The sequence below is a fragment of the Xiphophorus couchianus genome, chromosome 6 (genome assembly GCF_001444195.1).
Source record: "Xiphophorus couchianus chromosome 6, X_couchianus-1.0, whole genome shotgun sequence".
Lineage (NCBI taxonomy): Eukaryota > Metazoa > Chordata > Actinopteri > Cyprinodontiformes > Poeciliidae > Xiphophorus > Xiphophorus couchianus.
The window spans coordinates 9,314,440-9,336,523 of NC_040233.1; the positions used below are offsets into that span (position 1 = coordinate 9,314,440).

At 37.0% G+C, this 22,084-nt stretch overlaps 1 protein-coding gene across 6 annotated transcripts in view; it reads right to left on the reverse strand.

Annotated features, from left to right (window-relative positions):
- The window catches only part of astn1 (astrotactin 1), a 348,102-nt gene that overhangs the window by 200,194 nt on the left and 125,824 nt on the right, over positions 1 to 22,084 (reverse strand). For all 6 annotated transcript variants that reach the window (XM_028020864.1, XM_028020863.1, XM_028020862.1 and 3 more), the window contains one exon: positions 20,316 to 20,466. In XM_028020864.1, the coding sequence (XP_027876665.1) occupies positions 20,316 to 20,466 (151 nt within the window). The remainder of the gene's footprint in view (positions 1 to 20,315; positions 20,467 to 22,084) is intronic.

The window sequence follows — 22,084 nt, forward strand, 5'->3', positions numbered from 1 at the left end:
TTATTCTAAGAATTAGGGTCAATAATCCACTGGTTGCTATAAGTTACAGAACAGGAAATTAACAAGTCTTTCAAAAACCCTTAAAAAATAAATACTAAACTTAAAACAAGTAAATCTGGTCTAATTTTTGTGTGTTGTAACACATAGTACTTCTAACCACACTAGTAGCATCATATAAGGCTTTTGAGGTCTGCTGTAAAGAACAGCTTCCAGACTGGTGTATAGTCTCTTTTAACAACAAGCTGCAATATCTGCATTTCAGCCTCAAATCATCAAGTCATTCATTCATGGCAAGAAGTAGTTCTGACATTGTTCAATAAAGTTAAATGCCTCTCATGAATGAAACATATACATTAAATTTGTTTGCTATATCTTTAGGTGGCCAACAGGGATGGAAAGGTTTGGTATCAAAGTAATATAGTGATATAAAAGCAGGCTTTACTAAACAAAATCATAAAAAAAAATTATTTTGTTGTTTTCTCTGCTCTTTCATCCATTTCAGAATTACAGAGGAAACGTTAGTGAACAAAATAATAGAAAAATGGAGGAAGGTTTCGTGAAATTGGCAGAATGTAGATTTGCAAGTACTTGGGACAGCATATTAACCATCCACTGACACAAACAACACCGACACCATTACTCTTGGATCATTTAATAAGCAGACAGTGAGTAAAAGTGCTGTCTGTTATTCTGTGGAACAAGCTACCAGTACAAAGCCTTCTCTTGAAAACCCCTTGAACCACCATGGCTTTTAATCCCGTTGCTTAATGGAGATAAATTCCTGCAGTGCTTTTTAGGCTTAACTGAATCAGCTCTATGCTATTGCCAAACAGCAACAAATCCCTTTGAGAGGAGTTGGATAATCTTTGCAATTTTCAAATTCAGCTGATAGCTGATAGGTACGAGCCAAGACTAAAACTGAAAGGCAATATTCTTCCAGAAAGAGAGGATGTAAATACCTAAGAGGCTTTAGTCAGTAAGTCACAAAAGGTTTAGGTTAAATATTTAAAAAGCAAATAAATAAATCTGGTTTTGTTCTCATTTGTATGGGTGTTTTATCTATATGCAAGCTGTTTCGCCCACTCTCCATATTTGCATTGTGCTAAGTCACCGGTGATGCCACTTCTGAAGTAGACATGTTTCTAAGATTAAGATTGCATTTCAAAGAACTGCAAACACATTTCATAACAAATGGAGATTAAACAAAAGTAGAAATATAGTACATTTCAAATTACACATAGTGGCCATCTAGTCTAACAAAAATAACTAATGATTCACAGCTGTCTTGTATTTTGCTTCACACTTGTATTTGCATTTTGTTCATTTTAGTATTATTGTCAGAGATTTTCCATAAAACTCATTTAGGTTAAATTCTAGTTGTTTTTTTCTTGTGTTCTATTCTGTGCATTTTGCCTTAGTCTCTAGAGTTAGTATTAGTCTTTACCTTTCACCATTCAGTATTTTCCCATGTCCATTATTCATTCTTCTCTCACTTCCCTGTTTAGATTCTTCACCAACATTTCCACAGGCTGCTGATTGTGCTCACTTGGTTACCGTGTCAGTCATTTTCTCCTTCTCAGTACTTCAGCTCCTTCATTTCCTCAGCTGTTTTCACACCTACTGTGTTTACTTTGGTCTGAATCAGTAGATGAGTTTGTTAAGTTGTAACTTTATTTTTTTTGGGTGGCTCAGTTTATTTCAAACAATGAAAACTCCAAGCAAACCATAACCTGCTAATTTAAGTCTTGTGAAAATGTTCATTGTGCTTATTGGTCAGATGCGTCAGGAGAGGAAGAACCAAAAGTAAATCCAAGATGAAAATACGGTGTTTTTCTTTATATAATTCATTTGTTTTTATATACTACGTTGTGCAAAATTGAAGAAGTGTGCCAAATTATTGAAGGAAGATTTTTTTAAAGTTAACAAAATGTTTCAAAAATACCTCTTAAAGTCTTCACAGCTGCATGGGGCTTTATGCTTTACAAAAAGAGTTGCCACCATTGTTTAGTGTGTTTATCTACTACATCCCCTAATGCAATGCAAACCTGGCCAAGGGAAAGCCTTTGGCTCAAGCTTGCACCATACACCTGGTAGCTGAGTCGGATCACTATAAACGAACCACTCCAGAATTCATTTGAAACTGCACTGAGAGCACCTCCTCTAAACGTTCTCGGTACAGTTGATTTGGTCTGCACTCTACTGTAAAAACTGTGTTCACATCTATGCAAATGAACTGCACCAAAGAGAGACACCAACCTGAGCTGGTTCTAAATTGACTGAACACCCTTTGTTTCACTGTTGGAGTTTGCCATTGCTTCCGCCTTGGTCCCTCTGTGTTTTCCTCAGGTGCTGCCTGTCCCTCAATTTCTTCATTAAAATCTAATTTCATCATGCGTTTGTCCTGTTTGCATTTGGATCCACGTCAACAGTCCACAAAGACAACAACAAATGTTGAGCTTGTTCCTAGCGCACGCTGGATTGCCGCTTGCCACAGATCTCATTTGTGGTGTTCGTGGACAGGATGTCAAGGCATAGTTGTGAAAACAGGGGTATAGATTTGGAAAATCCAGGTCTAGTCTTTGTCTTTTTCAGATTATGCCATTGTGTAGAGATCTTCTCACAACAACAACAACCATTGACATGTAGTGGAGCAGTTTGCACCTTAGCGTGAAGCAGTCAGAATAAGAGTCGGGTCAATTTTTCCAATTTGCAATTGGAAAAAGACTGCTCCCTCTAGGCTGGGAGTCAGTGTCTCTGGCAGGCAGAGCAGTAAAAGTGTCTGTGGGTTCTTGTTCGCGAGTGATGGTATGGTCGAGCAGGAGATGGTAAAACAAAGGCCTTGTCTGCAGTAATGCAGCATTGCTCCAGTCTTTCACACTGAAGATAGAGTCGAGCCAAGAAGCAAAGCTCTCAGATTGCAGATCTATCTGCACTCTTACTCCACCACTCACATGGTGATGATCATAAAAAAACTGAGATTAGTTTTTGGAGCTACATGGGCAAGTTCTATAGGGATCTAGAGGCAATGTTATCCATTCATCAATTAACCAAATTAGTCATGGATGGATAGGAAATGTTGGTAAGAAAAGTTGGTGCAGAAATGTGAAATTACAGTAGCTTAGATAAAACATACTTGCTTCAATATATTGGATTACAATTTTCTTTACAAATCTTTTTTTTTAAATAAAGGTGGAGAATGATTTTTATAATGTAACTTAAGTATCTTGTGAGGACAAATGACCAATTAATGTATCCATTATACTGTCCTCTCACTGACTTTGACTGAAAAATATGACCATGAAATGTGAGAGATCAGCAATGTAACACAGACGAGCTCTGTAACATTTATAGCAAAATAGCTGTAGAAATATTAGGTTTATTATACTGAATTGTTTCACATAATGTAAAGACAATGTTTTCCTGAATTGAGGAAGAAAAAAGATTTTAAAGTTAAAATAGCATGTTTGTGCTTGTCTAAAAAAGCACTCTTGAATATGTGAATAGTTGGCGTATACTGAAAGGGGAAATCATCACCAAGGCATATTGGATTATTAAAGTCCAGCATGCTTGAAGGGTTTTTAATTAATTAAGACAAGCAAGTCACAGAAGAAACTTAAAACTGGTTAAATAGTTTTACAAAAATCTTGCAACTTTTTAAAATTGCTCTCGCTTTCCTGGTCTTCATTTCATTTTAACAACAGCAGGAAACTTTCTAAATTGCAACAAAAACATGGATCTCTATTATGTTGACTAATTTAACATGGATATGAAGTGCTAAAATTAACAACAAATCTGAATCTATAATTGGAAATATCATACATTTCTGTATAATTTCTGCACCAGAACGTTTTTACAAAAACTGTAAGAACTATTTTATAGAATGGCACCATTTTAAAACTGTACAATGGTGCCATGAACCTATCCATTTTCATCTTCCTCACCTAATGAAGACAACAAAGAAAACTGGACACCAATGGGGAAAATACACACTACTTATAAAAATAAACACACCTAAAGATGCACCAACTCAAACAACAGAGGTTCAACTCCCACAAACAGCAGAAAACGTAGGAAAATTAGAACACACCCAAGCTTCAATAGGACATGTTTACAGTTTGATTATTATAATGGGCATAAAAGAAAAAAAACCAATTTGTTAAATTTGTAATAATCAATCCTGAAGCAGCACTGCTAGGAACACTGACGTTTAGTGAGAAAAACCTGTGGTGATTTTGTAAAATTTTGTTCTATATTTTAGTTCTTGCAATTTATGTTCAGTTTAGAGTTTTTGTCTATAGTTTCTCTCTCTTTGTGTACCTTAGTTATTTTTTTATTTTGGTAGTCTGGTTCTTTTTTTGTGAACATTGTTCTAATCAGTTCCTGGTCTTTGACATTCTTGTTTGATTGTCACATTTCAGCTTTGTTTTTTGTGACATTCTCTTGTTGGGATACGTTTTGTTTGGTGCTTTGTTGTCTCTGTGTAACCTTTGGTTTTCTCAGTCCAGAAATTTGGTTAATTACTCTCACCCTTTTCTTGTCCCAACGAGCTCCCTCCCATGTATACAGTATATTCCTCCCTGGCTCTTTCCATCATTGCAAAATGTTACTTTTATGTCAGGAAGCTTTTGGAAGTTTGCACTATTTTTTCCCCTCCTGCTTTGTTTATTCCATGGGTAAAACATAATTTAAAGGTTTAAGGTGTTGATTTGAATCTTTTGTTTAATAATGTCTGTAATTGTGTGATTTGGTAGATTTAGAAACATGCTACTGCATCCTCCTGGAAATGTTATAGTGAAATTTTCTAGTTATAGAACTAAAGAGGGAACTTAAAGGTATGCTGACTGATATGTCCAATTAAGAACTGCTAGATATTTTTTTCATAACCTTTAAAGATGTATCTAGCCGAGTGGGGAAATGTGCTCTGCTCTTTAATGTTTTTTTTTTCACAGAGAAACGTGTCTCAAGAATATATATATACTGTGAGATTAGACAATGTGCTTTGTCAAAGGTCATCTTAGAGAGCTACGTTTGTAATTCCACTCTTCTGAGGAAGGGTAAGCAAATCAAAGAGATGGACGGCAAATTTAAGTTTAGTTTTGCCATTTTTGTTCATAGTCCCTTATCCTAGATGCTTTCGTGCACCTGAATTTTACAGCTCAGATTCCACAAACCTAAAGCCAAAACACGTAGAATTGTCATTACTGGCTGAATTGGCACTAAACATTCTTTTGCAAAGGTTTAAAAGTAAGCCAGGTATGGAACTAAACAAAAAGTTATTTTTCAGAAAACAACTTCTGAATTTCCACTTTTACAGTCTGCTACACTAATGAGACAGTGTTATTTTTTTTCCTAGTGTTTCATGGTTTAAGTTGAAAACAACTGGAGATCGCACCTCGCTATTAAAGATCTTGCATGGCTGTTGTGTCCTGAAAACCAAGAAAAGCAGTCTCACAGCTGGCTGTGCCTAATTGAGGCAGCAACCGCAGAAGTACTGATTCTGATAATGAGATTGACTTAATTGCCACAGTGTCTAGTGTGGTGCCAATTCTACAAAATTATGCTCCACTAAATGATTGATCAAATATGTTTCCTAGTTCCTATCAGAGGATGAATCATCACCCTTGTTAAATTTTAAGTAAAAACAGCATGTTTAATTGAACATCCTCCTTTTTTAATCACATATTCTCTTCAATTCTTTGTTGCATTTAATTTTTGTAATTTTAAAATGCAACAATATAATAATCCCTCTCAAACATTTGGGAGCAACATTGGGATTCCATAGTATTGAAAATTGGTTTAAGACAAGCACGTTTTTATGGGTAAAACACTACATAAATAAGTTGTGTTAATGACAAAATATATATATAAAAAAAATCAAATTCAAGCCAAAAGGGGGAAAAGTACTTGATGAACCATCTATGTTTAAACACACAACACCCAGGAAAATCCTGTGACCCGAGGAGAGAAAACATCAGTAGTGGCAATCTAATGTGCTCCTCTGGTCTACTTTAGAGCTGAGCTCTAGTTGTACATTTGCCAAGTATTGACTCCCCTCAACAATGCTTAGTATCCCAAAGTGTGATCCCAGTCAAGATTGGTTTCTGCTGCCGAAGGGGAGGTTCAGCAACACAAAATTAAACGACAGAGTGCTTTAGCCAGCAGCACCAAGTCCGGTGCAGTTCAGAATCATTAAAAAGAACTGTGCTGTTCAGAGAGGCATAATGTGCATCTTGTCATCATTTAGTTCTATGAAATGTTAAATTTTGTGTCCATTTTGAACTTGAATCATGCAAGGTTACTGTGGGAGCCTTGCTGATGGCCATCACAGAGCAACAAAAAAAGCAGCCAGCCAATGGTGTTCCTCATTATGGGTTATATATACAAAAAGAAAAAAATGTTTCCTACAAGTGGAAAGAAGATTAACCTCACTTATAAAAAGAAAAAAAAAAACTTTTTGTGAAGTGAAGACCTTTGCAATGGTTGTTCTTTGTACAATTGTGACAAACATAAGGTTGTCATTTTAAGAAAAGTGTTTTGTTCCATGAAAAGTGAATTTTAGAAAAGGGCACAGTTTGTTATTTATTTATTTTTTAGAACGCCACAAATGCTCTACTGGCTCAAAGTTAGTGGGTTAGTAAAAGTAACTAAACAATAGTGCAAAAGAGGTCAAATGAGAGTTTTCATCATTAGAAGCACAATTTTATCTGGAGCACAAACAAGGAATGACCCCAAAGTGTCCAGCATGGTCAGGCTAACGTCGACTCTCATCTTCACAGCCGTGTGACAAAAATCATATCGCTTTGTTGTTATACTAATGTTGTCCAACCCTTGTTGTCACAACTGCCTGGAGAACTTTTCACCCCGTTCTGCACGCAAAACTATTATGTGATTGGTCACAATTTCTTCGTCATGTTTGTTAATGTGAAAAAGTGCTTTGACAGCAATGTCGTCTCCCACATCTGTTGGACCAAAACACTGATGCACATAAAAATTAAAATGAGATTTTACAGCTCGTCAATTATTATTTCCTCCTCCAAACTTGTGAATTCATAATTGTCATTACTCTCTGTCTCTCCTCTTACTGTTGTAAACTACACATATGACCACGCACCCCGACGTACACTGCAGCGGAAGGGGTTTCACAAGAGCTCGGCACAGTGTGTCTTGTTGCCCTTGAAGTGTGTGTGTGCAAAAACAAACATCCTGCAACAATGTAACCACAAGTCGACTATTTGAGTTCGGGCCGAACATTCTTGGCCCTTAAGAGTCCCTAAAGACTGGATTGAAACGGTGGTACAATGTTAACAGGAAACAAAACATAGCTGGTGTTTGCAGTGTCTTTTTGAGATTGTCTGGGGTGCAGCGGGCTCTTTGTTATGCATGAGATCTGGTTTTCTCAATCATGTGTTAAAGCTGTTGTATACAGAGGGTAAAATCACACATATAGGCACATAAATAGTACAAATGGATGAAGGTCATACAAACACACATTACTTATGCAGTTATGTAGCCTACCTACTTCGATGCTGGACTCAGTCTTAATTTATTAGGTGAGAAAATAAAGGATTAGATCAATTACATTGGTTAAAATTCAAATGCAATAACCTAGGGATTAGTAGAACTGAATTAGATTGTGTGTAGCTGAATGTTAGACTTAATCTTTTTGTTTGATTTCCAATGAAGTTGAGTGTGTCACATAAAGGTGGTTGAGGACAGAACCAAATGCAGGTAGGCTGACAGCCAGTAATCCAAGCTACAATTATTAAGCTGGAAATATAAGATACATAAATTCATCACACCAAAATTGTATCAGGTGTACCAATTAGAAGAAGAAGTAATAACCTTTATTTTTTCAGAGGGAATAATGAGGTGTAACAGCAACATTAAATATAGGTAAAATAACAGCAGAAATGTTATCAAAAATTAGCAAAAACAGTGCAAATGACCGTGCAAATGTCAGCAGGGAAGTAAACATTGATTTTGTTGGGAGCAGTGATGGTTATAGAGTCTGACAGCTGCTGGGAGGAAGTATCTGCAATAACGCTCCTTTGGGCATTTAGGATGCAGCAGTCTGTCACTGAAGGAGCTCTACAGTTCAGTAACAACTTCATATATGGGGTAGGAGACATTGTCCATTACTGATGTTATTTTAGTCAGGGCCCTTCTGTCTACCACCACCTGCACAATTACAGAATGAAGATAGATGTTGGGAGCTGGAAACTAAGAGGGATGAGAAGCATTATTTGTGAGAGAATGCATTACATTAAAAATCTTAGAGTGGCTTTGTCATTTCTGTCATCTCGTATGTATTCCCTTGGTATTGTCTTGTCAGATGCTCAAAATGCATCTATGCTGCTGCGGTATGCTAATAAACCTAACAATGTGCTTTAGCACTGCTTATTGTCATTTAATGCTCTCTCTTATCATTATCAATGGGTTGAAACGACACTTTGGACAATGTCTTCAGTCAAACTCCCCTAACATATGCAATGCATGAGCATGCACACCCCAACAAACACACCCACATGCTTTCCTCACAAATAGAAATAAGTAAAAAGTAGGAGTAAAAAGTTAATCTCTGCAAATATACATTTTAAAAATATGTACCCTAAAATATTCAGATAATTGTAATTTGCACATTAGTTTGTTTTGTAAAAATCAAATAGCAAAAACAAAAGTCTTCAATATCCTACAAATAGCATCTGTTGGAATTAAATTGTCTCAATATTTTTTGACAGTTAGGTAACTTTGGTTTTGCCTGGGAACTTCATCAAGAGTCATTCAAAGGCAACAAGTTGGTTGCATAAGACAGTTTTGCAAAATGCTATTTTATTTGACATAAATTAGCTCCTTTTAGTTTTATGTACTTTTAGCCTGCCTGGATTCTGTCAGCTCTGCTACCAGAACTACCAGTAAACACTAACTACTTGAGAGAGGATGAATAAAAAGGCCCTACAGACCTGATGTTGGCAGAATTTTCACATAAATTGTAAGCTGAGCCACAAATGGTCTCCCAACTGTAGCAGCATCCAAGTTAAATCTAGAGTAGCACAGAGAGACTTGTCTTAGAAGCAGAGTTTAAAAAGAACCTCCCTGTCTCAAAATCTGTTTATACATCTGGCTGCACAGTTCAGGTCAAACACCCCAAAGAAGTAAAACTGTGTTTTATTTCTTCTGCAGACTAGAAAAATGAATCAAGTGAACTGAAATGCACATCTATGAACAAAACAAGTTCACTTTGAGCATCTCAATGCTAACTCTGCAATTTAATTTGTTATAATCTGGAACACACAAATCTCACTGAGGGATTACATACAAGGATGGGGATCCTATTATCTTGTGTAAATGAAGCATAAAAAGATAACCCCTCCCTGTAGCTTTTGTTTGTACCTTTTCCCTCTGTGGGCCATTCATTTTGGCACTATTCACATGAAAAAGGGGATCATAGATCTGTGACTGTTTGAACTGACTTTGCATGTGAGGAGGGCCAGTTACTGATGCTTGAGATGGCTCTGCAGTAAAAGAGGGAAAAAAAGGCTTTATGCTCTCAGGATTAAGCAACCATCTGTGAGAAAACAATGAATTTGATTGGACATGTTATTCTGCTTTCATGGCCGCCTAAATCAGTCTGTACCATAGCGTTCACACGCGATTACTTCCAACAGCTCAAATATCACTGTCCAATCCATCTTCCAAGAACAGGAAAAGAATAACATAACTGCAAAGCTACCAAGAGACGACCATTCCCCTAAACTGACACACTGAGTGGGTAGAGCACTAATCAGAGAAGCAGCTAGAAGGTCCATGACAACACAAGAGGAGCTGCGCAAAGTCCCTGTTCAGGTGGGAAACATTGATGACAGGACAATTGTTAACCTTATACTTCATAAATCTGACCTTTATTGAAGCAAAAAGAAATTCATACCTGAAAGCTGGTCCTACACCTCGAAAAACCCTGGTTAGAGCTAAACTTATTCTCAGTCTTCTGTGGAGCATCATATTTTCTTCATAACCCAAACACTATTCATTGTGTCAATCTTCAAACTACATTGTCATAAAATGAACACAAAACTCAAAGATACTAATAAAACATGCTATTGCTAGCAATGATGTGGGTTTGCATGTTATGTTAAACACAGGCTCTTATACACAAACTTTATTCAAGGATCTTGGACGTGTACTCATATCCTCCATCTTCCATCTTGGTGGCAATCTGTTCTGTCAACATCATCCTTGTTTTCCACCATTTTGCAGGGGAGACAAGTGACAAGACGAAACTAATTAATCTCACAATCATCCCATGATTATTACACTCTCACTTCCACAGGCGTCACACGCTGCTTCTCCCCAGGAGTGCAATACATCAGGGTCCACTCTCACTGCCGCCATCAGCCGAATCTCTCACAAGAGAAGATATTAAAACACAGACAGGACAGCTACCGGCGGCACCGAATCAGACAAGGTGTTAATTGATTAGGGTGGAATCACATTGCTGGGGCGCAGCCAGTTTACCGCCCTGATTAGACAGATGAGAAGCTCATTTATAAGCTCAACAGTCACAGGATAATTAGTAAAGCCCACGCTAATGTATGCAACGGAGGCTGAAAGTGTGCTCAATGCGGTGTTGGACAGGAGTGGGATGTGTGTCTGTGGGTGAAGAGCAACGGTTTTGCTCACTTGGTGTTGTATAAGTAAATGAGAAAATAATGACGCATTTTACTCAAAGACAACACCAATAAATCCTCAAACTATGATAAGGACAGGGACTTAATATGCCAAAAGATATTCAAATGCTATACACACATCTCCAACTCTGATTGGTGCCTTATAAGTTACTGTTGAAAAATCATCTTTCAGACATTACCTGATCCCTCCATCTCATCCATGATATACATCTGCTTACACTGAAGGCCAGCTTTGCATAAACAACAGAGTGAGGGGGAATTTGTGCTGTGTCTTCTATTCAATCTGTTCTTGCAATCTCTGAGTAATTAGCATTTGATTTACAGCAACGGCAGGCCAGGAGCTGACTTCCGGACAAGTTTAGCAAATGAAGGCAAACTCAGAGGAATGTGGCTGAAATCGATAAGCCTTAAACGGGATAATGAGGATGTGCAACATAAAATATACAAAAGAAACTAAACAGAGAAACATTTTACTATTACGATAATTCAGTGCAAATACTGCTGTGTGGAAATGGTGATGTAGAGTAAATGTGCATTGCAGTATAGTGGAAAGTGGAGCTCAGACAACCTCGGCAATGATTGACCTTCTAAAGAGTCGTGAATAATATGGTTTTGGTTTGAGGTTGTTACTAGAAAAGAAAAATTACACTACCTCTGTTCTGCTTATGCTGCTGTCACACAGAGTCTGATCTTGCTTTGTATGCGAAACCATATAAAAACATGTTTTACTTGTATAAATGCAGTTAGTAAAACCAGCCTATGAAGCTTGTGTATCGTCCTATTTTGTGTAGTGTGTGTTTATTGGAATGAGGAGTGTACAATTAACAGTATTTCGGTCATGTTTGAGGCTAGTACGGACCCAAATGCAGAGAAAAACCATAGTTTAATGGATGGCTTAAATGAAATAATAAGACCTGGAGAATGAGAACTGCAGAGAGATCAGGTGGTGAACGGAAAAATTCAGCAATGCATAATGAAAAACCAGGAGCTGAAATCCTGAAGGACAAAAGAACCAGATTAACTAATCAGAGGAAATATACATCTGTGGCAGGGAGAAAGCAAGGAATCGAACATTAATCGAACGCTAGTTTGTTTGTCCTACGACCGCTAAAATCTGTCCCTACTCCATTTTTGTTTACAATTTGTGAAGAATAAAGTGCTTCAAAGTCTTTGGATGGTTTAACACAGTGCAGTGTGAATGCACACCAATACCTGCTGAAAATGTAACAAACATTGCAATTTTGGTCCCCGATCAAGCCAAGTCTACTGGACTACCAGGTGTGAAAACGCCATTACGGAGAAGATTAATTAACACAGAGGGAGCTGAACTAAGTCCCAAATAATCTTCAAATTAAAAAAGAAAATGTCTGAGAATAATGAGAAATAGAATTAAATGTACAGAAACAACATACACAAATAAGCTAAGAATCTAAACACAGAGGAATAAACTCATTTGGTAACACCTTTCTAACAATAATGAGCACAGATGAATTGAGTGAATGTGTCAAGAGGCGTAGGATATAAATAAAACAAGAAAATTATCAAAGCACAAACAATTAAAGTATACCCACAAACATCTGTTTGTATTGTGAAAGTTCTACAATATCAGCTAAGTTATTGTATTTCTTTTGTGGCATTATTTTTTATTTTTCTACACTTCAGGACTGCCAGGGAACACAAATTAAATGCTCTATGCCCATTCTATGAGAGCCCCCAAGTAACTCCCTCAAGAGCCCCAAATTATTTTTTGATTAATTAAGTAGCTGACTTACAGAAAAAAAGGTCTTTAACCTTCATATTGTACGTGTGCATAAGCGTGAGGATGTTAGTGCTGACGTAAGTGCTGCTAATTTGTAACTAATTTTGGCATCCAAGAGCAGCAAGGGGGTAGCCTTGGCTCCCAGAGGCAGCAGCAGCCTCTCCAAACAGACACCAGCCATCCCCACATATGCCTGACACAGCAGCTGGTCAACAACAAAAGATCAGGAGGCCAAAGAGGCATAAGGAGAGAAGCAGGGTACCAAACGCCCTTACCCAATCCTGGTACCATGTCTCCTAGTGCAGGCCAAGCCTACAAATTGGTAGCCCCAAAACCACCTCCTCAGCAGCAGAACAACTGCACTCTGAAGAGGAGAAACTCACTCAAGCAGCTCTCTATTCCCTGGGTGGGCATCACTCAGAAGTGCCAATGCTACTCCACCTGACTGGACAGCCCTGAAAGCTGAGTGGCCCACTTCTAGGCAGGAATGACATTAAGCAATTCCCCAAACCCTCCTCACCCTGCCCCAAAAATAAAAGGTATTAACAGCGTAGATTTAAATCTGGTGTTAAAGTAGATTTCACAGGCACATTACTTTTTTCTGTTTAACCAGAAAAAAATATAACCTTAAACTCCATTCCATGAATTGTGTTGTTTGACACAAGTTTAGGCATTGGATTGTCACTAATCTGTGTTTCCCTTAGAAGACTTGAATTACTGAGCAGTTTATATAAAGTCACCGGGTACAGCTTAAGCTGTGTTTTTCTTTCCACAAACTTTACTTTGAGGCAGTTTTGTTAATCTATTTTGAATTAGTTGGACTTGGGAGTTCCCAGGATTTGTGACTGGCAAAGATACAACCAGGCACAAGTTTCTCTAGGAGCATTTTGAGTTAATTAGAGCCAGAAAATGTGGATTACAAACTTTCTGATGTCAACACATAAAAATAATTTTAAAAAATGTTGTAGGAAATATGGGCATTGGAATGTTGGCACTCTGCAGACAAGTTCAAAGAGGAAACAGTCCTCAAAGTTGCCAAATTCCCCAAACTTGATAAGCTACCTGGGGGTGTTGTTACCAAAGACTGGTAATTTACATTGCTTAGCCATAACCCCACCTATTGACAGTATGGCTGGGTGGGCATACAGACAAAACTGAGCTTTTGTCTGGCTTACCTAGTAAGAAATCTATTTTTTTTTTTACAGGGTTTTAGTTTGTGTCCAATTTTTCAATACGCCTGAGAGCTTCTGTCTTTGAGCTGTTGTCCAGGAGTTGCCTATGAACTCTGAATTTTATTAGAATTATACCATTCCTAAATAAACGCTGGACAGAATATGTTTCTCTGCTTACCAAGGAATGCTTTGGGACTCCCCCAGAGAAGCTGGTTATACATCTTCATAAAACATAAGTCCTTACTTATATTGTATTTACTTGCTGATTGCAAGAATAACCTTTGATATGGGTGCAGGGCATTACAAGAGAGCAAAGTTGTATAAAAAACTTCAGGGTAAGGAGACTTTCAAAAGAATCTGTGTGTAAATGTTGTATCACTCCCCGATCCTGGATAAGTGGAAGATAAGACTCTTGTTCCAAGATGTACCATTAGATGTCTGTCATGTATGTTAAGAAATGTCTACATGTTGCACATTAAGTGCCTTTTTATACAACAGGACTTGAATCATGCCTTGTTCCTGCTTTTGGCAAGGTGCGTCACATTTATGTTGTTAATAATATGTTAATTAGTTTAGTTTATTTAGTTGAGGGAAGAGGCTTAAATTCAGCAACCAACAACAACCGGCTTGAAATTGTCTCGTTGTTTTTCTTTGCTTTAGCTTTTAAAAATAAATTCCTGAAACATTTTAAATAATTCAACTTTGTATGTATATAAATTCACATTCAAACATTAAAACATATCTTTCAGCTGGAAGGTAATAAATGATGTTTAAAGAAAATAGATAATTGCACAACAGTTTCTTTTTTGTCCCCAAGCAACAATGCCTTGAGCTTTATTGATGCAGAAAAATATATATATATATATTTAAAAGCCACAAAAATGGCTGATTACATCTTGTTGAATATGCAAGCTAGCCTCTTTCTCAAGAGGTCTTGGCTTGAGTGTAAATGTTGAATTATTGTCCAAGTCTAAACTTTGAATCAGTCAGGCTTCTAGTTGAGTTCAGTGAACATTCAAAATGATTTTGAGGTGAAAACAGAGACATCGGGAATAAGCACACAGACTCCCTAGTGTTATTTTTTGCAAAGGTTTCAGATATATTACAGACCCAAATGCACACATATTACAGGACAGTAAATAATTAACATACAAAAGAAAAGCTTCTTGACACCTCAAAGCGCTGGAAAGAAATCTTTTCACCACTTTTCTTTGGATCCTTGTGAGACTAATTTCAGAGGAAAGAAAATGGATTTTTTTCCCCCCCTGATGCTTTTGGCAGGGATTTGCAACACACTGCAACATAAAGAAGCTGTCTCTTAGATAGATGGATGGCAAATGTGAAATGTTTTTAAAAGTCACCCTGTAATTATGTATTAAGAAATAATGTCACAACAAAAATGTGAGGACTGTTTTATGCTTTCCCACACCAGGGAAAAGCATGAAAAAGTGTCTCAACCAGGCAAAACAGATTCAAGTGCCTCCAAGACTTCAAAGGCTTGGCTAAAAATATCCACTCAGTCATCTCCTTGTATAAGATGGAAATTGGATGGATATTGAACTGCCGACATTTAAGTTCAGTGGCGCTGTACTATACAGGATTTCTTTGGCCATATCTCTCTGATGCATTTAAACCCAAGTCAACCTCCAAATGTGTTTGCAGCTGGACTAAGACAGAGGCAGACAAATTTGTGCCACCCCTGGTGAATGTGTGTATAGCACTTTGATTGTTGTAAAACAATTCATGCTTTAAAAAAGGTATAAACTCCAACCTTTGGGGAACATTATAACGCTAAGAAAAATGTTTTTACAAAAATGCACATGGCACCACCAACTCTCTGTTAGAGATATATCTAACTTAAGGATTTTTATTTTATATAGACTTCTCGATCAAACAATTAAGATATCAAGGCCGGTTTCGATCGGCCAGTGGTCACTAAAATGAATTAGGAAGAATATTTATTTGATCAACAAAAATGTATAATAAGAATGATTAGATTAATTTATGAAGATTACACAGGAAATATTAATCTAACCAAATTAGTTAAATTTAACGCAGTTTTTTTTTTTTACTGTATTTTATTCCATTCAGAATTGTTGTTAAATTGCCCTTTCATGAGTGTTAAAGCTCTAACGGAAATTTGACACTAAATACAGACTATCACTGGTTATTATTAGATTAAATTAACGTTACAGGCTATATTTATATCTGGAATGTATACATATAAAGATGCTGCATATTTTTTTAACCATTAACAGCTATGGTGTCGATTCCTCCCTTTGCTCTTCCTAAGTGAAAATGTATATATAAAAAGGACAAAATCAGTTAGGATATACAAAGCATAAATGGATATATTGCTTAACACATAAATACAAAGAACTTTTCAAACGCAAAAAGTCTGTCTTCCTGAATAATTTCTAATAGCAGAAATTATGCAGGAGTCAATCTCCTGGCTGACTCTGCAGGAAACAACCAGGAGATTTACTCTTTCCCATAGGAGCAGGTTGTGACTTCTGAAAAGCATCAGGAAAAAAAAGGTGATTTACTAAGCCATTTTCATTCAATGTAACTGCAGCGCTAAGATATCAAAAAGCAGAAAAACATTCCTGTGGGTTGAAAAATATACAATGAGAAATACTTTGTTAATTTACAGATAAAACAGATAAACTGCTAAAAGTCAAAATAGAGTTATGAGCATTGTAATGCAATATGGAAAATGTGTTTTTAATTTCATTCCAAGAATTTTGAATCTAATCAGCTGTTATAAGAAGTCTTCAAAAGTAATTACCTTTTTTAATACACTATAAAGAATCATAAATATGTTTGACATGGCATTGTTTCTTATTAAAATGTAAATGAAAACAGAAAGTTGTTACTCATATCATATGGTTTTATTATCTTTTAAAATATGCACATCACGTTTTTTGTCAGACACAAACATTTTGATTTGATTAAAATGTGTTTAAATCTCAAGCCTTCTGGGGTATGGATATTTTTTGGTTTAACTAACGGCATGCTTTCTGTTTTCATGAACAACAACACAGGAAACCCAGTTCAGTTAATATTTGCAAATATGAACATCCTCCCAAGTTTTAGGAACAAATAAAGTGAAGTACTCAAAACAAAAGCAATTAGGGTCTAAATGTCATTTTGCTACAGTTTTAGAATTGCTATTTGTATGGCAGCAGTTAGAAACATCAGGGGCAGATACATTACAATATTTTTGCAGGAGCTAAAATTTGAAAACCTGAGTTTGACTCGGTTTCATATTCTGAAACTAGATACATAGACAGATCTGCTCCTGAAATAGATTCACCCTGAGAACAATCTCGCTCCGTTTCTCTGTTGACGCAGTTTGCTTACATTTAAACGATTCATTATGCATGCATTTCATGGAAAGCTCACCAAAAAAAACATGCTAATGTGAATCACAGCCAGTCATTTGCTTGTCATTTTAGAAAACAAAACCGATTTGATTGATGCAGATTTAGTGAGAAAGTTAGTATCTGCATAAAGCTCGAGATCATCTTCGCAGGAGAAGAAAAACAGAAAATACCAACAAATTTCTCTGATGCAGAGCAAAGCAGATCAGGGAAGAAAGTAGAATGTGTCCTGTCTTCTTGTGAAGATTTAAAAACGTGCTTATATTGTTCAGATGCATTCAAGAGATGTTTATATTTGTAGCATACTTGCATGACCTACATAAGATAATTTTGCAGTCTGACAGTTTTACTTCAGTGAATGCTTTTCACCCCAAAAATAATCAGATGATGAGATACATTATTCCACTATAAAAAACTGTGGGTGTAAAAGCTTAAGTTTGCTGGATTTGTTTTACTTGCTCTGCTGTTCAGGTACCAATACGAGTGAGCACAAAAATCACACCTCAGAGTATGACAAGAACCATAATCTTTTGACCATGATCTTCAGGCAGACTTACAGATATTTTAGTCCTCATTATGATCTCTAAATACTATGTCTTTCCAGTTGCAGAATATAGTCTCTCATGTAAAAAGATACATACTTTTATTATGCATTATCACTTTTTTTCTCTCTCCATTTTAATTTATGAATATAAAATTTGCCTGTCAGATTAACACTAGAATGGCTTGAGTTAGTCCACTTTGACATATACCTATTTCGGCTTAGATAGTCCAACTGGCCTGAAGGATTTTATCTAGTAGGTGCTTTTGTTCAGTAAATAGGGCCATTACCTTAGAAGTACCCTGGTAATGGCCTCAACGCATCTCACAGTTGCACAATTGTTCCTTAGACTTCGACTTAGACTTAGACTGACTTTGTTGTCATTTTCAATGCACAGGGTGTATACAGAACGAAATTTGGTTGCATACGGCTCAGGATAATGTTTGAGGTTCCAATGTTGTGAGTAAAATAAAATACAATATAAAATATGAATATAAATCTAAATATAAAATATAAAGTGCAGGACTGACAGTAAAATAGAAGTTATTTAGCTCTGTACATGTGCAAGGTATGAAGTGGAGACCAGTTTTTGAGTGCAGTCCAGTTAAGAGTTCAGCAGTCTGATGGCAAGTAGGAAAAAGCTGTTTCGGAAACAGGTGGGCCTGCACCGGATGCTGCAGAACCTCTTTCCAGAGGGCAGCAGGGAGAACAGTCCATGGTGGGGGTGTGAGGGGTCACTGATGATGTTTCGGCCTCAGGACACGCATCCTGCATCGATGGTTGACCTGACACTTCGCCCTTTTGCCTGAGCTGGGTGTGGAAGGTTGTTGCCGAAGCAGTTTCTCATTGTGTGCCTTCTTCTCACTCACATGAGAGTTACCGAACTCTTTTGCAAGCTCAACCAGGAAGTCCACCCGTCTCTCCTGCACCCCAATGCATGCCTGATAAAGCACATGTGCATTCAGTGCTGCCATGTCAATCATGTTTGCCAGGTTTGCTGACCAGCTGTCACATAGTGATGGAACCTTGGTCACCCCCCGCAAGATTATGACTGAAATAAATGCCATTAGTTCTTGTGAACTAAATAGGTGAAGCAGTCACCTATTTATCCTCCACTGCACAAAAGGCTGCATGCAAATTTGCATGTGCAAAGTCTCCCAGATTTCTTTTGCTTACACTTTTTGCATGATTTTTTTGAGGTGGATCAACACAATTAATTTGGTTAGTTTATTTCTAAACTGTCATGTTATACCCTCTTAGCTTTATTTCAAAGAGAAACATTACTAATTTCTTTTAGAAAAACCTTTGCATATTTTTTGAAACAGATTGTATGTTTTGCAAACTCTATGTACATTTGGCAAAATGACCTGGATAATGCAGCACAACATCATGGATCAGCTGCAAAAGGTAAAATCTCTCCAAAAACACTTCATGTATGCTTCAAAACTAAACTGAAGAGCACTACCTACAGGAGAGTCTACTGTACAGCTGCCTCCATCATAGATCGCACCCACCCCCAACATGGACTATTCACATTCCTACCCTCTGGCCTGACGGTCAACGGCCACATTTACAATTGAAGAAGGGATGCTAATTTGAGCCATCAGAGTCGTCAGGGTGGACTCCGGCCTTTTGGCCCTGTTGAGCCGATATGGGAAGGACTCGAAAACCGAGCCATCCTAAGGTACCACATTTCGAGAGGAAAGATATCTGGAAAGGGCAGTAGAAAAAGAAGTTTTAAAGCTTAAAGAGCCAATCAAATACTTTGAAATGGGCTTTTTACCTTCATATTCACTGCCTGGAGTTCACTTACTGTAAATCTATGACTTCAAAATAAAAGTAAGATGATGGAAGAGATTGATATTCATTAACAAATGCACTCAAATATTTGTTATAGGTGATATTGATATCGTAATATCACTGCAGAAGTGCGGAATAAACGTGGGTCTATGCTCCAGACTTTAAATTCCATATCCCCCCATTAAAATTTCCCACCAGCTGCTCCACCATGTTTGAGATGCATCGCGAGTGAGAGAGAGAGGCATACAGGATCACATCAACACCATCTTTCCAGACCACCTTAAAGCCTCGACTGAAGTGCATCAAAGCACTCGAAAAGAAATTAAATTGTTGCGGGGACGGTGTCTGACAGATCATTGATAGGAAGTGGGGTGAGGGGTGAGGGATTTAAGGGAAGCAAAACACCAGCAGAAGGCAATAAGATTCTGCAATGACAAAAACGCAAGCAGTAGGGTCCCCAGCAGATGGAGAAGAAAACAAACCTGGCTGCTACATTTCCTGGTTGCTAAGCACCACCTTGAGGTAATGAATGTGCTGCCGGCCTAAGAGGCATGAGAGACGACGGGGGAGAGTCAAATAGTCTATTCAGAAACGCTAGAGAATGCCGCTTCACTGTGTGTCCTTGATGTGGGTCGCCGTGGATATGTCCATGAATATTTATGCAAGCAAACAGACTTAAACAATGATGACCAAAACAGGATATTAATGAAAAAAAAGGGGATCTGGTTTATAACCTTTAGAAAAGTGGCCAGGTACGTTGGCAAAAGATCAAAACTCCTCAAGGTTTGGATCTGCTGGAGGTTAAGGCAATTTTATCCTCTTGTGCTGCATCAGTCATAAGATGGAGTGCGTAGATTGTATACCACTCTGTAATACTTTGAATTGGATTCTTTTCTCTGGGGAAAGGTCATTTTTTTTCTGTGGCGGAATCTACAGCCGCCTAAAGGTAGAGATTTATAAAGAAAGATGACTCACCACACAGCCGGTGGAATCGAGCTTTCGGTCAGATATGCAGCGAAAGTTGCGGCTGCAGCCGCCGTTGTCTTTCGAGCAATCTCTGACGGGTCCGAAAGAGTCCAGGAGGACCTCCAAAGAGTCGAACGACGAGCTGATCATCAGCTCCTCTCTGCAGAAACAACAAGGAGGGAGAAAGCAGAGGTAATGTGTGTTATGTGGGGTATTATTGTCAGTAATTGAGCCTGCAATCTGTTGCACATGAAAGGGCACTGAAATGTTTCTGTATTCACCCCTGCATAGAGTTGTTTTAAAAAGCAAAATATGTTTGCTTGAGAATTTATTAAAAAACTTAAACTAAACTTTGCCACATTTTGTCTATTGGGATTCAAAGTGATTCCCACCAGCAATAAACCAATGCTCTTTATTTTATAGTACAAATTAAAGCACTACACCAGAGCAATATCTGATCAACGACTACATAAAATGAACTCCCATTATCCATCTGAACAGAAGGAGACTAATGGTACAAGGGCAATGTTCTTCATCTTGCTCAGCCATTTTTATGTCATCAGGTGGGAAATTATTACCTCTTTGAGTTAGACGTCTTTTGGAAATATGGAAAAAAGACACTCTGTTGGTTATAACTGCAAGTTTTGTTATTGGGCTAATACTATTACAAGAATATTTGTTTCAATCTAAAAGCTAAAAAATACAAAAAATGTGGCTCTTTAGCTTTAGAACAAAACATTATCAACTATGTACTTATTTGTGAAATTTAAGTTCACTTTTATTTAAGCCTCATATATGTTTTCTGGCCCAATGTATGTTAAGTTATAGCAATGGCTAAAATGGATCTTTGGTAAATTTTGCTAACCCCTGATTTTGCAGGAGAGTCATGTTGAAGAAGCTTTGTAGTTGTGCAACACTCCTTCCTTATTCCTTATATGATGATTACCTGAACTGTCTTCTGAGGACTGTTCAAAGCTTGGGATATAATTTTATAAGCTAATCTGCCAAAATTTTCCTGCAACTTTATTCATAAAGTGTCTTGTGTGTTTATGTATGTCCTCTCATGCCTCTAAAACCTTAACACAATATATCTATTCTGTGAATAAATAATACACAGGTTTGATAATAACACTCAGATAACTTCTGAAGGAATTTTCTTCACTTAATTTGATTAAGATGAATCAAAGTAAAGGGGGATGGATGCACAAACACTTTTACAATTTTTGTTCTTTTTTTATTTTGATAAACTAATTATTTTCCTTCTTCATCACAATTATGTTCTACTTTGTGTTGGTCTGTCATGTAAAGTCCCACAGAAATTCACTGTAATTTGTCTTTTTGACTAGATTAAAATTTAAAAAAAAAAAATTAAGTGAGATTATTTTTGTAAGGCACTGTACAACATAAAAGAACAGAAAAAAACATTAGAACATTCCTGTTAGTGAAATACGTTTCCCACCGGATATAAGAACCTTTAAGATTATCAATAATTAGGTGCAGTTCGATAATACAATTGATAAGTAAACTGTGATGGGATCAAACCTGGTTTTACACTCAATTTGATTAAATAAAATTTATATAAATGTAAGAAGATCTGACATTAGTGTCAGCGGTGTTGATTCATCCAATTATCTCCAGTCTCACAACACTACTGTCAAGAAAATGCATTGTAATTTTATTAATAATGAGGATCAAATATTTTTTAATTGTTTCATAATGCGCCAAAAAAATAATACCACACTAATGAATAAATGTCAAAGCAATGTTTCAATATTCAT